The sequence below is a fragment of the Chiloscyllium plagiosum genome, unplaced genomic scaffold (assembly GCF_037043375.1).
Source record: "Chiloscyllium plagiosum isolate Xiang-an unplaced genomic scaffold, Cpla_swu_hap1 HiC_scaffold_27, whole genome shotgun sequence".
Lineage (NCBI taxonomy): Eukaryota > Metazoa > Chordata > Chondrichthyes > Orectolobiformes > Hemiscylliidae > Chiloscyllium > Chiloscyllium plagiosum.
Window position 1 is genome coordinate 62,369,730 of NW_028270165.1, and position 16,951 is coordinate 62,386,680.

The 16,951-nt window shown below is 44.8% G+C and overlaps 1 protein-coding gene, 1 long non-coding RNA gene and 1 pseudogene across 3 annotated transcripts in view; 2 read left to right on the forward strand and 1 right to left on the reverse strand.

The window, feature by feature from the left end:
* Positions 1-11,610, forward strand: part of LOC148144421 (uncharacterized) — a 59,993-nt gene extending 48,383 nt beyond the window's left edge. The window contains exon 2 of the mRNA XM_087975325.1: positions 8,710-11,610. Coding sequence (XP_087831451.1) covers positions 8,710-10,119 — 1,410 coding nt within the window. The 3' untranslated portion in view covers positions 10,120-11,610. The remainder of the gene's footprint in view (positions 1-8,709) is intronic.
* LOC148144411 (uncharacterized) overlaps positions 1-16,951 on the forward strand; it is a 269,470-nt pseudogene that overhangs the window by 170,131 nt on the left and 82,388 nt on the right. The window lies entirely within an intron of this gene.
* LOC148144422 (uncharacterized) overlaps positions 12,027-16,951 on the reverse strand; it is a 32,648-nt gene continuing 27,723 nt past the window's right edge. Inside the window, exon 3 of the long non-coding RNA XR_015751502.1 lies at positions 12,027-16,167. This is a non-coding gene — a long non-coding RNA (uncharacterized LOC148144422). The remainder of the gene's footprint in view (positions 16,168-16,951) is intronic.

Sequence of the window (16,951 nt, forward strand, 5' to 3'; positions counted from 1 at the left end):
TGAATCAGTAACTGGTATTGTTAGAAGCCTTACGATTTTCAGTACTGCAGGAATGTCATTGTTTCATCAGCATTGTAAACGTTACTGGCAGCAGAGGGAGGTGTGGGCTGTATTTACTAGAAACAATTAAGCATTTAGATAACGTACATACGAGAGGTCAGGATGGGATTTGTCTTTCGATTTGCAGAAGGTGGGAGATTCTGGGAGCTGTGATCTGAGGCAAACACAACTGCGGTAAATCATAGAAGCCCTACAGTGTGGAAGCTGGCTATTCAGCCCATCAAGTCCATTCTGACCCCTCCGAAGACCATCCTGCTCATACACCCCTCGCGCCCCTTAGGGAATCAAGAGTTTGAGATAACACAAGTAAGAAGAGCTGAGATGATGGATAGATCAGCCACGATCTTAATAAATGGTGAAGCAGGCTCAACAGGCCAAACGGCCTACTCCTACTTCTATTACTATGAATCAATAACCCTACATTTCCCATTGGCTAACCCACCTAACCTGTACATCCCTGGGCACTATGGGCAATTTAGCATGGCCAATCCAAATCAAGGTTGGTAAGCAATGTAGTGATGTGGAAAATGAACGTCAGAGAAAAATAGAAAGGAACAAGGAGAATAAACGTACCAGCAATTAATACTGGATTCAAAAGATTACAAACAATAAAACTAAAAGCTCAGAATCTGAATTTGTGCTTGTTATGAAGGGGTAGAGGTACTGTACCTTGAAGGGGTAGAGGTACTGTACCTTGAAGGGAGTTAAAAAGCTGAGCAGAACAAAGTGTTCTAAACAAGATGAGAATGTAATATTTGGTCAACACAAATAGAGCAACCGGGTTGCCATGAGGCACAAACAAATTCAAATTTGGCCAATCAGTTTAAATTTTGCCCCAAAATACCAAAGTCCAATCAAGTTTGAATTATGTATTTTGATAATATTGATACCAATAAAATGATCCGATGTTTTGGATTATAAAACCAGGCATTTTTGTGAGTTTTAATACTCTGTGTTGGACATAAAGAGTAAAGTTGTTAATTCTTACTTTAAATATTTACCTCTGGGATAGTACTTTGCCTCTCAAACTTTTACATATTACTGCGTGGGGTGAATCATTTCTGTGTTTCTGGTTTAATTTAGCAGAGGGGGTTACTCTGTGTCGTAATAGCGCTGCAACGTAACAAAAGTGAATGAATTGACTGCACACATTGAAGAGAATAATTATGATCTGGGACTCCTTACAGAGACATAGCTTCAGGATGACAAGGATTGGATCCTAAATATTGAGGGGAGATGTGGCATTCAAGTCGAATGAGAAGCTAGGTAAAGGTAGAGGGTTGACACTGCTAATCAAAGCACTGATCACAGGGTAGTCTGGTGTCAGCTCGGATTTCAGGTCCTGGTTTCTTTGTCCTCTATTGATCTCCCTGTTCCCACACAGTTGTTGTCCGTTCTCAGCTCTGCTTCATTTCTGCTGAAGCTTTAACCTCCTTTGACACCTTCCGGAACAATAAAAGTCAATCAAAGTCCAGCCCACAATCTCCCAGCCTGTCAACCATCCAGACACAGAGTATCATACCAGAAAATATAACAAAAAAGGCGAAACGTTAGAATTAAATAGGTGCTTGTGTCTGTTCATTGGCAAGTAACCTCGAAATAGGGGTCTGCCAGGATTCTTATAGTGCCCTAATTGAAAAATTGTCTCTCCCTTACATCTAAGTATTAGTACCCAGCTACGATTTATAACAATATTTACATCAACAGAAATAAAGCATCTGTTATGCAATAGACATAGAGATATACAGTATGGAACTAGACTTTTACTCTCCCTCGTGCACACACCGAGGTCTATGGGGTGAATTTGTATTTGCAGATACCATCTATTTTACTCAAAAAATGCACAATCTGCAGGCAGATAATACATGGAATATTTTATAAATTCCACTTTGGAAATAGAACTAGTCTGACTCAAAAACTGGGATGCAGACAGACTCTGGCCTCACACCTTTAATGCATTGTCTGAGCTAAGTTGTAATCTTTTCTTATAAAACCTTGTTATCTTGAGTAGGTGACTTATAAGAAGTTCTGGGGTTTACATATTAATGACACCAGCAACTCATTCTAAAGATGAAAGACTTTACAATCTAGGTTTCTTCAATGTATCATCTCAGTGGCATGACTCTGTAATGTTTTGCTGTAGACTCAGTGTCTTATGATCTTAGACTCCACAACCACCTGATGAAGGAGCAGTGCTCCGAAAGCTAGTGCTTCCAAATAAACCTGTTGGACTGGCATCATGTGATTTTTAGCTTTGCCCAGGTTAGGGTGGATTGGCTCTGCTAAATTACCCATGGTGCTCAGGGTTTTGCAGGTATGGGAGAATTGTTAGAAGCGATTTGATTCCATCTTCTCGTGACTGTCTGTGTGAACTTTGGTATGTTCTCCCCCTTCTGTCTGCGCAGGTTACCTCTGGGTGCTCCGGTTTCCTTCCACAGTCCAAGGATCTGCAGTTTTGGATGGATCGGCTGTGCTAAAGTGTCCAGGGATGTGCAGGTTAGAGTGGGTTAGCCATGGGGAACTGCAGGGCTGTAGGGTAAGTGGATGAGTCTGGGTGGGATGCTGTGTGGAAGGTCGGTGTGAATTTGATAGGTGAAATGGCGTGCAGGGATTACATAATTCTTCTCCTTTAGCCATATGTGGATTGAGAAATGACCTGCTGTGGGAGGAGTAGGCTCCAGTTCATGGGACACTGCCCCAGTCCTGGGGAAGGTGGGAATTGTGCTGTCTCTCTCCCCACCCACTGCCCCCATCCATTCTCTCTCACCCCTCAACTCTCTGCCCCCCATTTTCTCTCTTTCCCCCTCATTCTCTTCCTCCACCCTTTGACCCCCGAGTCTTTCCTTTCCGCCCCCACCACCCTCTGTTCCCCCCAGTCTCTCAATGGCCCCCACACTCTGTCACCCTGTCCATTCTGTCTCTCTTCCAACTCCCACTGAACTTTCTCATGCCTCAAGCTCTCTTTGATCGCTCTATCAAGCTCTTAGAAGAGAGAGAGAGAGAGAGAGAGAGAGAAAATGGTTGATGATGAAACTGCCTGGGAGATGGGGATGCACGAGAAATGGCTGATCTTTCAAATTGAGAATAGCTAAAATAATATATTCAGAAATAGTAGTAAAGTTTGAACGCATGTTCAATTTTATATTAAGACAAAGCTGCAGCCATCTTTCTCAAACTTGCTTTGAACTATGTGCAGTTGAGGACAGGCTGTTCGGGGTGAATGAGGCTTTTGCTCGAAATGTCAATTTTCCCGAAATGTCAATTTTCCTGCTCCTTGGATGTTGCCTGACCTGCTGTGCTTTTCCAGCACCACATTCTTGATCTAATCTCCAGCATCTGCAGTACTCACTTTCTCCTGTTAGGGGTGAATGACCGAACCCTAGTCTTGAAAAATTGGTTCTGTTAGAAGGTGTAGAGGTGTATTCTACCTTCAAGAGAATTGAAAAGCGAGCAGAACCACCTGACGTAGCACCAAGCGTTCTGAACAAGGTAACAATTTAACATTTGGTCGAACAGCTCAGTAGCTGGGTTGCCTGGAGACAAAAACATACTCAATTTTGGCCAATCGATTTAAATCTTGCCCCAAAATACTGAATTCCAATCAAGTTTGAATTTGGTATTTTGAGAATATTGGTTAGCACTGCTGCCTCACACCACCAGGGTCGATTCCAGCCTTGGGTGACTGACTGTGTGGAGTTTGCACATTCTCCCCGTGTCTGCGTGGGTTTGCTCTGGGTGCTCCAGTTTCCTCCCACAGTCCAAAGATGTGCAGGTCAGGTGAAGTGACTATGCTATATTGCCCGTAGTGTTAGATGCATTCGTCAGAGGGAAATGGATCTGGGTGGGTTACTGTTTGGAGTGTCAGTGTGGACTGGTTGGACTGAAGGGCCTGGTTCCGCACTGTAGGGAATTTAATCCAATCTAATATTAACACCAATGAAACGATTTGATGCTTTGGAGTACAAAATCAAAACAAAAAGTTGAACAGTTACAGGAGAACTGCCAAAAGACCAACAAATGTAGGCTGCTAGTGAGAACTCCTGAGAGGTACCTGTCCAGAGAAGGAGTCTGCACAGAGAAAAAACATCGACACTGACCTGGAGAGCAAATCTACAGAGGAAGATACAAAGAGAAGATTTAACAGCTGGCTGGTTTTGAAGTTTGAATCTTTCGGTAAATCTTAATCAGGGGTTTTTATTGGACTGGTATTGTATAGGGGAAGGTAGAAGATAGGTTAGAGACAGGAGTTGTAAATAGTTGTTAATTAATTATTCACCGTTGGACTTTAATAAATAAAGTTGTTAATTTTTACTTTAAATACTGACCTTTGGGAATAGTTTCTTGGTTCTTGAATTTTTACAGATTACTGCATGGGTTAAACCTTCTCTATGTTGCTGGTTTAAATTAGGTGGGGGAGGTTGCACACAATGTTTTAAAATGTGAGGGCTTTCGTCCGAGATTTGAACTGGTTTAGACAGATTTGAATAGATTTGGCGGTACGAAAAATCCCAGCAGATTTAAACACTTGCAAGTTAGTGTCCTAGATCATTAAATAAAACTTTAAATAGTGACTTTTAGAAACAGTTCCTTACCTCTTGAATTTTCACATTACCACATGGGGTAAATCTTTTTTGGGTTTAAATTAGTTGGGGGGGGGGGGGTGCAGTCCGTGTCATAACAATTCTGACTATATAGAAACAGTAGTGGAGTGTGGAAACATACTGTTTGTTCCGTGCCAATCGGATATCCTAAATTAATCTAGGCCCATTTGCCAGCTCTTGGCCCATATCCCTCCAAACCTTCCTGTTCATATACCCATCCAGATGCCTTTTGAATTTTGTAATTGTACCAGCCTCCACCACTTCCTCTGGGAGCTCATTCAATCCATGCACCACCCGCTGTGTAAAATAGTTGCCCTTTAGGTCCCTTTTAGTCCTTTCCCCCCTCACCCTCATATAAATCAATTGCTGCTTTTTCTGAATAGGCTCAGTGGCTGGCATTGCTGCCTTATAGCGCTGGGGACCCAGGTTTGATCCCAGTCTCGGGCAACTGTCTGAGTGGAGTTTGCACCTTCTCCCCATGTCTGCATGGGATTCCTTTGGTGCTCCGGTTTCTCCCCACAATCCAAAGATGTGCAGGTTTGGAGAGGGCACTTGTGGGGAATTAACTTTCACACTTTTTTTCTACTTCTTAGGTCCCTTTTAAATCTTTCCCCTCTCACCCTCAACCTATGCCCTCCAGTTTGGGAATCCCCTACCCTGAGGAAAAGATGAGTCGTCAAATAAAATGTGGAGCTGCAGGATAAATATAAAATGTCGCTCCAGCCTTTCTTGTCTCCGAGTGTCATTTGGGCACAAAACCTGTCGGTAACACCAGCAACTTCACAGAGCATCTTGCGCATGCTCCTCGGTGACAACACACTACGCATGTTCGCCGGTGTCAGCAAAACCTGCGCGTGCTCCTGGTTGTCCGCGGAAACTGCGCGTGATCTTCTTTTGTTGGGCCAATAGGAAGCCCTGGAGGACCGGAAGGAGCGTGGTCCTCCTAATCAGAGACACCCCTATTGTGTGTGTCTCTCTCTCAATCTCAATTTATGGAGGGGAGAGATTCTGGAAAAGTTGGGCCAGGTCTGTGTCTCAGTTGGCAAACTCATGGAAAATGCAGTACCACGATGTGAAGTGATAGCATTCCCTGTGGGCTGGGAAGCAGAAAGGAGATGCATTGTTTAAATGGTGATATATTGGGATGTGGAGAAAGTGAGGACCGCAAATGTTGGAGATCAGAGTCAAAAAGTGTGGTGCTCGAAAAGCACAGCAGATGAGGCAGCATCCGATGAGCAGGAGAGTCAGCGTTACAGGCACGAGCCCTTCATCAGGAATGTGTATAAAGGGGCCTCAGCGTCCTTCCATACCAGTTAATGCCAGTTGTGAGGTAGGTGCAGCAAGCAATGAGCAAAGCAGGTGTTATCTTAGCAAGAGGAATTGAGATCAGAAGTGGGGATGTCTTCCTGCAGTTATGGGATCATTGAATATATTCAAGGCTGAGTTCATCTGATTTTGGAACAACAAAGAAGTGGACGTTTATGGGGGAAGGCAAGGAAATGGTTTTCAGACCATTGCAGAACAATTACCGAGTCAAACAGCACAGAAACAGTCTCTTCAGTCCAACTACTCCATGCTATGTTCTCAAACTAATCTAATCCCATCTGCCGGTGTTTGGCCTATATCCCTCAGTCACAAAGCTGGTCCTTTTTACTAAAAGCTGGTCATTCTTCTCAAGGATGCTGTGTCCTTGGGTTTTTTTTTCACAGGGGTGGTAAAATAACCTGGGCTCCGAAGTGACTGGTTTAGTACAGAGATGAAAAACAGTATTGGGAGGCATTTTTGGTTATATGTGAACAGATGAGACTTGAGGCCAAAGCTTTTATGTTTTAGAAGTGACCTGTACAATGAAAGGGGAGTGGTCAGTCCTGAAAGCTGAAGTCTCGTTTGGGTGGGTTAAGCAGTGGACTATGTGGAGAAAGGCTGCTAACACTGTTTCCTTCTGCCCTTCTAACTTCAACTGTAAGCCTCTGTTTCAGTTTTACTTTGTTTAAGGGGTTTGTTTTTTTTTGGTACTGTTGTGTACCAGCATTGTGAAGAGTGTTAAGAGTTTCTCCACAGCTTGTACTGTACTTAATAAAGTTTGGTTGTTCACAGAAGTTGGAGTATTGCAGTGTAAGAAGCTCAAGCAAAAGAACTTAACAAAGGAACCTAAGGGATAAGTCTTTCATGCAGAAAGTGGCATGTTTAAGGAAAGAGCTGTCAGAGGAAGTGGTGGGTGCTGGTACAATTATGACATTAAAAGGCATCTGGATGGGTATACGATTAGGAAGGGTTTAGACGATATGGGCCAAATGCTGGCAAATTGGCCGAGATTAGGTTAGGTTATCTCGTTGGCACGCATGAATTAGACCGAAGGGTCTGTTTCTGTGCTACATATCTCTATCACTCTGGCTTGCCACTAACATTTGCCACATCTATATGTACAGTTTCTGTCTGGTGTCAGTGTCAATGCCTTGATATCTCATTCTTAACTGGACTGGCAGTGTTTGGAATAGAATGCGGCAAAATGAGGGCAATTCACATAAAACATCCCCTTATGCACCGATAGTGGGAGCATGGGGATTCCAACTGGGGTTGACAGATGCCACTTTTAAACTCTGGAGATCCAGGGGTATCTCATGTTTAGGGGATCTATTTAAAGATGGGGTCCTGATGTCTTTTGAACAGCTGCGTCAGAAATTCGGATTACCTAATGGAGACCTCTTTCGATACTTCCAAATTCGAGATTATATACAGAAGAAGACCACGTTATCAGATAGTCTTTATAAATCAGATAGAGAATGTAGTGTCCTACGACCAGTGGGGGTATTTTCCGTCAGTACTATTTATCATTTACTACATGATAAAGTATCGGGAGATATGTATAATCTGCTTAAAACATGAGATCAGGATTTGGGACTAGAAATCTATAGAAACGTGGAATGATATTTGGGAAAATGCTAGAAGAATTACTATCTGTAACAGAACCCAGGCTATCCAGCTGAAGATACTTCATAGGGCCCATATAGCACCGGTTCAATTGGCAAAATTTAAGGCAGGAGCATCTCCAATGTGTCCTAAATGCAAAATAGAAGTGGGCACTCATGTACATTGCCTATGGACCTGTCATAAGATCTGTAGATATTGGACTAAAGTAGCAAGTACCCTGACAGAAATTTTAGGAACGGAAATTAAAGTGGACCCTGTATCTCTCCTCTTGGGCTTTTCAAACCTTCCCTCCCTGGACACGTACGGGAAGAGACTATTTTCTATTCTTTCTTTCGTGCAAGGAAAAATATTTTGGTGAACTGGGCGGCTGAGGGCCACCCTGGACTTTCAAATTGGCACAGATTAATTATGGAATGTATTCCCCTTGACTTCCTTACAAATATGGTGCACCGAAAGACCGAATTATTTTATAAAATATGGCAGCCCTTCTTGAATTACATAAATACAGATATTTCGGCTATCCTAACAAGGGCTTTTATTTAATTGAGATTACAAACCTGGCTGGTCCGGGGCCCCTCGGGGGACGAATCCCGCACGAATACGGGTTTTATTATATCTGATGCTAACACATCCCGAGCATGTAAGAGACTTAAATATACACTCTGGTTAGTTGTAGGTTAGATTAGTAGATAGTTGAGTTTTGTTTGATTTTTTTCTTTTTCGTTTTTTTTCTGTTTTTTGTTAAATTTTGGCTATTGTATATTTGAGTTAATTGTATATCAATGTTTATATCTGAGAGTTTTGTTTATTTTTGTAAACTTGTTAAAATGTTAAATTTCTAATAAAAATATCTATTAAAAAAAACTGGATTGGCAGTGATGACTTTTGTAATCTTTTCTTACAGACTATCTGAAGACAGAAGTTTCAAGTTAACAGATAAAGGGCTTATGTCCAAAATGTTGATTCTCCTGCTTCTCTGATGCTGCTTGCTGTGCTGCGCTTTTCCAGCGATGCAGTTTTTGACTCTGACTCTCCAGCGTCTCCAGTCCTCACTTTCACATCAATGTCTGATAGTTACTCAATCCATCAGGACCGCAACAATTTTCAACTATGATTCTGTGAGAAGGAGCAAAGCGTTCTTTTTGGTTCCAGTTTGAGTACGGTTGAAAGACCCTACTGTTGCAGCGCACTGAGTGTGGAGCCTGAAAGAACTCTACTGCCTGGAAAGAAGAATTCATGGCAGGGTTGTACACGTGTGTGTGCAGCTGAAGCTTCGGCCATGGAGAAACCTGAGGAAACACGCCCTGTTGAGAAACCATGGAATTGTGGCGACTGCGGGAAGGGCTTCCATGTCCCACCTGTCCTGGCGGCTCATCAGTGCAATCACACTGGGAAGAGGCCGTTCTCCTGCCCCGAGCGGGCAAAGGGCTTTACTTGCTCCTGTGTCCTGCTGCCCCACCAGCATATACACACTGGTGAGAGGAAGTTTTACTGCTCCATGTGCGGGAAAGGATTCACTTGGGTGGACAACCTCCAGACCCACCAGCGAATCCATGCAGGGGAGAGGCTCTTCAGTTGCCACGAGTGCGGGAAAGCCTTCAGCAATTCCTCCAACCTGCTGACGCACCGGCGGGTCCACACGGGGGAGAGGCCATTCAGCTGCCCCGAATGCGGGAAGGCCTTCAGCGATTCCTCCAACCTGCTGAGGCACCGGCGGGTCCACACGGGGGTGAGGCCCTTCAGCTGCCCAGAGTGTGGGAAGGCCTTCAGCAATTCCTCCTCCCTGCTGGTCCATCAGCGGGTCCACACGGGGGAGCGGCCCTTTAGCTGCCCAGAGTGTGGGAAGGCCTTCAGCAATTCCTCCTCTCTGCTGACCCACCGGCGAATCCACACGGGGGAAAGGCCCTTCAGCTGCCCAGAGTGTGGGAAGGCCTTCAGCAAAACCTCCCACCTGCGGAGCCACCAGCGGGTCCACACGGGGGAGAGGCCCTTCAGCTGCCTAGAGTGTGGGAAGGCCTTCAGCAATTCCTCCAACCTGCTGGCCCATCAGCGGATCCACACGGGGGAGAGGCCCTTCAGCTGCCCAGAATGCGGGAAGGCCTTCAGTAAATCCTCCAACCTGCTGGCCCATCAGCGGGTCCACACGGGGGAGAGGCCCTTCAGCTGTCCAGTGTGCGGGAAGGCCTTCAGCAATTCCTCAGACCTGCTGAGACACCGGCAAATCCACATGAGGGAGAGGCCTTTCGCTTGCTCTGAGTGTGGTAAGGCTTTCAGCAATTCCTCTGACCTGCTGTCCCACCAGCAGGTCCACACCAGGGAAAAGCCATTCAGCTGCCCCGAGTGCGGGAAGGGGTTCACCCACTCCTCCAAACTGCTGGCCCATCAATGGGTCCACACTGGGGAGAGGCCGTTTGCCTGCCCTGACTGCAGGCGGAGGTTCTCATTGTCCTGCAACTTGCGGAGGCACCAGTGCATCCAACAATCAGATTCCACCAGTGACACTGCAGTGGGTCACCCCCAGGGCTGAACCTCCTGCCCATTCTGACAGTGGGTGCAGTGAGCTTTTGTGTTTTGTGCTGGACTCACCCCCACCAAGCCCACCTATATGGCTCAGGGGTGGCATGGTGACTCAGTGGTTAGTATCACTGCCTCACGATGCTGACCTGGGTTCAATTCCACCCTTGGGGAGACAGTCTGTGTGTAGCTTTCACGTTGCACGCCCCACGTCTGTATGGGTTACCTCTGAGTGCTCTGGTTTCCTTCCCCTGGTCTAAAGGTGTGCAGGTTAGGATGAATTGGCCCATCTAAATTGTCCCATAGTGTTCAGGGATGTGTCGGTGTGGTGCATTAGTTGGGGTAAATGTAGAGGGATAGGGGAATGGCTGGGTTACTCTGCGGAGGGCCAGTGTGGACTTGTTGGGCCAAAGGACCTGTTTCCATACTGTAGGGAATCTAATCTTTAAAAAAAAGAATTCCTCCAAGCAATCTTGATAAAATATGCCGAGTTGGACAAAGTATCCCATCAAGTTTGAGTTGAAGAAGTCTGAAGTCACACGACACCATGTTATAGTGCAACAAGTTTATTTGAAATCACAAGCTTTAGGAGCATTGCTCTTTCATGAGTACTGCCCCCTCATCACTTCATCTGGTGCCATGTGACTTCTGACCTTGTCCACCCCAATTCAACACCAGCACCTCCGCATCAGAGTTGACGAATGAGATTGGATTTTATTCGGCCTGATTGTGAGATGTTCCATTTGGAAACTCAAAACTGTCTGACCAACAAAGAGATGCAAATCATAGAGTCCTACAGCAGGAGACAGGCCCTTCGGCCCAACATGGTCCACACCGACCAAACTGTCCATCAACACTAAGCCCATTTCCCTGCACTTGGCCCATTTCCTTCCATACCTTTCCTATCCACGTATTTGCCCCAATGCCTTTTAAATGTTGTTAATGTACCCACCTCAACCACTTCCACTGGCATCTCATTCCATATGTGTACCACCGTCTGCGTGAAAAGAAACCTTGCCCCTCACATTTCCTTTTATTCTTTTTCCTCTAACCTTAAACTGATGCCCTCTAGCCCTCACTTCCCCAACCCCGTGCATTCACCCTCTCACGATCTCTTCACTTCTCGAAGGGCCTCTCTCAGACTCTTAATGCTCTAAATAAAAATATCTTAGCTTGTCCAACCTCTCCCTTTTACACAGACCCTTGAATCCTGGTAACATCCTTGTATATGTCTTCAGCATGCTTCCAAGTTTAATAACATATTTGTTATAGACACTGCCATGTCTATCTATTTTGTTGGAAATATAGGACCTAATCCAAACTGGGTAATCTGGCTGATGGGGCAGGAAACCACTTCCTTTCTTGAGAGACAAGTCTCCTGGAGAGAACTGGCTGGCTGACTGATCTACTGACCCTCAGTGTCCCACTGCCCTCAGTTATCTGGAGGGGTGTCCACACATTTGCCTAAGGTGGTGCTTGAAACCTTTATCATCTTTGGGATGGATCCTCATTCATTCCGTGCTATGGAATCATGCAGCCTGGAAACAGACCCTTCAGACCAACCAGTCCATGATCCCCAACTAAACTAGTGCCACCCATCTGCTCCTGGCCTGTATCCAGTATGTTAATACTTTTGTTCATTTGTTCACCGTGAGAGTTGGATAAATAAATTGCTGATTGTTGATTTTAAAGTGTTGGGGATTTATTCTTATCACTAGAGCAGGTTACACCACTTTTCATGCTAATTTTACAGATTATTGGGCGACACGCTCCTCTGGGTGTTTCTCTTTGAGATAGGTATGGCTGTCAGCCTTTGCTTTATAAAAGTATTGACGTAATGTAGTGCTGAATGCAATGGAGTCAACATGAATCCCAGCCTCTCACTGTGGTTGTGGGTGAATCGTCTTAATTTGGCTCTTAACTCAGAAACTGCACACAATTAACTGCTGAAACAATGATTAACACTTTATTGTATGGAGCAACCAAAAATAAAACTCCTCAAGTTTTCATTGGAGAAAAGAAGGTTTAGGGGTGACTTGATAGAGGTGTACAAGATGATAAGAGGTTTAGATAGGGTTGACCATGAGAACCTTTTTCCACGTATGGAGTCAGCTATTACAAGGGGGCATAGCTTTAAATTAAGGGGTGGTCGGTATAGGACAGATGTTAGGGGTAGATTCTTTACTCAGCGAGTAGTGAGTTCATGGAATGCCCTGCCAGTAGCAATGGTGGACGCTCCCTCTTTATGGGCATTTAAGCAGGCATTGGATAGGCATATGGAGGATAGTGGGTTAGTGTAGGTTAGGTGGGCTTGGATCGGCACAACATCGAGGGTCAAAGGGCCTGTACTGCGCTGTATTCTTCTATGTAACCAAGTTCAACCTCACTCACAACTTGGCTATCACCCAATTGATGGCAGAATTTAACTGAGTTTCCCCCAACAGTATCTGTCTCTGGAAGTGTCCAGGGATTCAGTGCAGCATTCTTCTTCCAAGTACTGCTGCTACATCATTCTGGTTGAATTCTGGTGGAGATTCCTCACTTTCAAATCTGTGATGTGATGCTTCTTTAGATTCTAACACCACCTCCCCATACTTCTGGAGATCTCCGGTCTGTAGCTTACCTTCTTATCCTCGAGGTTTAGTGGTTTGTTTGATACAGCGTTTCCTGCAAAAAAACCCTTTACGTCAGGGCCTTCCTTCCACAGACAAACTTAATTGTCCTTTTATCATGAGCTTATTAAACACTTCGCTCATCTGTCCCAGGAAACATCTTGTTGTTTTGCGTCCTTCTTCCCAGGGATGGTTAACTACCAGAAATTAGGCCATTCAGCCTATTGAGTCTGCTCCACTATTCAATCGTGGCTGATACGTTTCTCAACCCAATTCTCCCTGTAACCCTTGATACTTAAGAATGATTGAGTCTGCTCCACCATTCAATGGGCTGAATGGCCTAATTTCTGCCTCCTGATGTAGCAGTTTCTCAGTGGCCCTTTTGTTTCTTGGTCCAGAAAGAGTTCCTGCTGATTCAGGGAGTTGCAAAGTTCTGCAGTTTACAGAACCACACCACATTCCCCTCTGCCTCCTCCTGAGATACTGGCAATTCCAAAGATCCCTTGGTATCCCTGAAAACAATCGAGGTGTCTGGAAATCTCTGCTGCTACTCTGGAACAGAAGGATTATGGGGAGAAAATTCAGAAATCTGATGTGAAAAGGGACTATGGAGTTCTACTCCAGGATTCTCTCAAGGTAAACTTACAGGTTGAGTCAGTAGTTGGGGAGGCAAATGCAATGATGGCATTTATTTTGATCAGACTTGAATATAAATGCAGGGATGTACTTCTGAGGCTCTGTAAGGCTCCGGTCAGCCCACAATTAGAGTACTGTATGTAGATGTGGGCCCCATATCTCAGGAAGGATGTACTGGCCCTAGAACATGTTCAGAGGAGGTTCACAAGAATGGTCCAGGAATGAAAAATTTAACATATGAAGAACATTAGAGGACTCTAGGTTTATACTTCATGGAGTTCAGAAGGATGAGAGGGGATCTAATTGAAACCTACAAAATAATGAACGGTGTGGATGTTGGGAAGGTGTTTCCATTGGTAGGACAGACTAGAACCTGAGGGCTCAGCCTTCGCGTCAAGGGAAGACCCTTTAGAACAGAGGGAAGAGAGGCTCCTTCAGCCAGAGTGTGGTGAGTCTGTGGAATTCACTGCCACAGAAGGCTGCGGAGGCCAGGTTACTGAATATATTTAAGACGGAGATAGATAGGTTCGTGAGGATCAAGGGTTAAGGGAGAGAATGGGGTTGAGAAACTTATCAGCCATAATTGAATGGCGAAGCAGGCTGAATGGCCTAATTTCTGCTCCTATGGTCTTATGATATGCTGATGTGTGGAGGGATGAGAAGGGGGGAAAAAGAGATGAAGAGAGAAAGACAGTTAAGGTGAAGCTCGATAGAGATGAAGGAAATACAAGAATTGTATGATAAATGGCAGAACACATAGGAGCACTGGCATACAGAGAGATCTGGGCATATAGATCCATGGAAGTGGTAATGCAGGTGGGCACGGTGGTCAAGAAAGCACACAGCACACTTCCTTGAGTGTAAGAGTTACGTTACAGCTGTTTATTATGGCCACATTCAGAATATAGTGTGTAGTTCTGATCACGGTGCTACTGGAAGGATGTGGGTGCTCTGGTAGAGGGTACAGGCAAGGTTCACCAGGACATTGCCTAGTCTGGAGGGCTCTCGTTATGAGCAGAGGAGGCATAAACCTGGATTATTTTCTTTGGAAAAACAGAGGCTGAGAGGAGACCTCGACAAAATGCTGAAATACACAGATTGGCTGGACAGGGGTGGCAGGGTAGCTCAGTGGTTCGCACTGACGCCTCACAGTGCCAGAGACCTGCGTTCGATTTTAGTCTCAGGCAACTATCTGTGTGGAGTTGGCACATTGTCCCTGCACCCCACCTCCCGTGTCTGTGTGGGCTTCCTCCGGGTGCTCGGGCTTCCTCCTACAATCCAAACTTGTATAGGTTAGGGTGGATTAGCGATGCTAAATTACCCATATCGTCCAGGGAGAGGCAGGATAAGTTGGATTGTCTGTGTGTAAATTGCCCCAATGTTCAGGGATGTGTAAGTTCGGTGCATTAGTCAGGAGTAAATGTAGATAATGGGGGTAAGAAAACGAGTCTCTATGTGTTAATCTTTAGAGGGCCAGTGTTGACTTGTTGGGCTAAATGGTCTGTTTCCACGCTGGAGGGATTCTATGATAGTCAGAGGCGTTTTTTTCCCTCCAAAGTAGAAAGTTCAACTAAAAGAGGTTCAAGGACTGTTTGGGGGGGGAAAGTGGTGGGGGTGGGGAATTTACACAGAGGGGTGGTGGGTTTCTGGAACGCACTGCCAGTGGAGGTAATGGAAGCAGGCACCTTAACAACGTTTAAGGTGTATCTTGATAGACGCATGAAGGGGAGGTGAATAGAGGAACAGAAGCCACACATGGGCAATAAATTACTTAATTCTAAGTAAGAATTAAGAAGTAGCACAGGCTTGAGGGGGTGTGTGTGCCTAAAGCAAGTGAGAAGGGCCTGTGACTGTGCTGTATTGTATTGATACAGCTTTCCCCCACTATTTGAAAGTCGAGTGTTCCTTTCATAAGCCGAAATGGCCTAAAGCGAAGAAGCAATTACCATGAATTAATTTATATTATGCCTTTCTTTGTAAAAGCGACAATCCTCTTCGGATTTCTTTCGGTTTGTGAGAACAGGTATTAATGTAGGTCTTTTGTTAAAGTGAAGTAGTGTAAAGTGAACTTTCGAAAAGTGGGGGATATCTTTATGCTGATGGAGGGGAGATGGGGGGGCAATGAAGAGGGGTGGATGTAGGCTCAGGTGCAGAATAATAAACACTGAGACACCAATTGAGCAGCCCAGACTGGCCCTGTGCTGGAGACTCAATGGGATAGAGACAAATGTATCTATTTCAGGTATACCTGCAGTATGCTCCATCCAGGATAAAAAAAAAAATGACCTTCATCTGCTTCAGCATACAGGGCAGATGAGCAGTTTCTCCCCAATGTGGACCAGGAGGTGATGCGACTGAGTGAAGCCTTTCCTGTGCTGAATGCAGGTGAATGGCCGCTGCCCGGTATATAAATGCTGATGAATATCGGGCAGGCGGGGAAGGGAAACCGTTCCGACACTCCCTGCATTTTCATGATTTCTCCATGGTGCAGGTGTCCTCGTATTTCTCCAGGTTCAACAATCAGTTGAAACTCGCTCACACTTACAGCATAGGTGTGGTGTTACTGGTGAACCCTCTGATAATTGGAGAACTCTGTAAAACATGTTCCAGTCACTACTCTGGTGTGTGGGTATGTAAGACTCTGTGAGTTTCCAGTCACACTGACATTTAAAACCTAACAAAGCAGACAGACCTTCTCCCCTTTGTTTACAAGGCCATCAATATCCAAGTCCTGGTGAATCAAGCGATTGTCAGACTTCGATGTGATGTTTGGTCTGAGATTTCTGCCTCCAAATTCTTCTCTTGTAATATTCCTGTGGAAAGAGATTGCAAAGGTCATCGCTGTCAGTCCACAATAGAAAATCAGAACACACATTTCTAGTTTCTGTGGATCATTGTTTCCTCTCTTAATACCCAAGATCTTTGTGCTGATCTATACGTAAATGTATACAGCAGGGTAATGTGGTGGATTGCATACTCCAGGAAGAGTTCACTCAAGTTGCTGAATGGACATCTATCATGCGGTATTGACGTTCTTACTGAAGATATACAATATGCTGCAGTGCAATATTATGAGCCCAGAAACAACTGCAAATCAGGCTTTTAGAGCCATAAACATTCCATCAAATATGTAACATATACCCCAGACTTATCTGTCTTATATTAACGCACGGTTGTCTTACAATTCCAGAAGACTCAGATTTAAGTTTTAAGTGTGACTTTTTGTAAAAGAAGCCGTCGTTTTGGACTCCTTCCATGCCATACTGACTCTATTACTGGAAATACATCCATACTACACCAGGATTCATTGATCGATGACGTGAGGTTTATCTTTACCTTCTTATAATTTTCTGTTGCATAAATGTTTCGACGAATGCCAACACTTTTCACCAGTCATACAGTCAGAGACATAAAGCACAGAAACAGATCCTTCAATCTAACTTGTCCATGCCGACCGGATATCCAAAATTAGTCTAGTTCCATTTGCCATCACTTGGTCCATATCCCTCTAAACCCTTCCTTTGCATATAACCATCCAGATGCCTCCACCACTTCCTCCGCAGCTCATTCCATACACGCTTCACCCTCTGCAAAAAA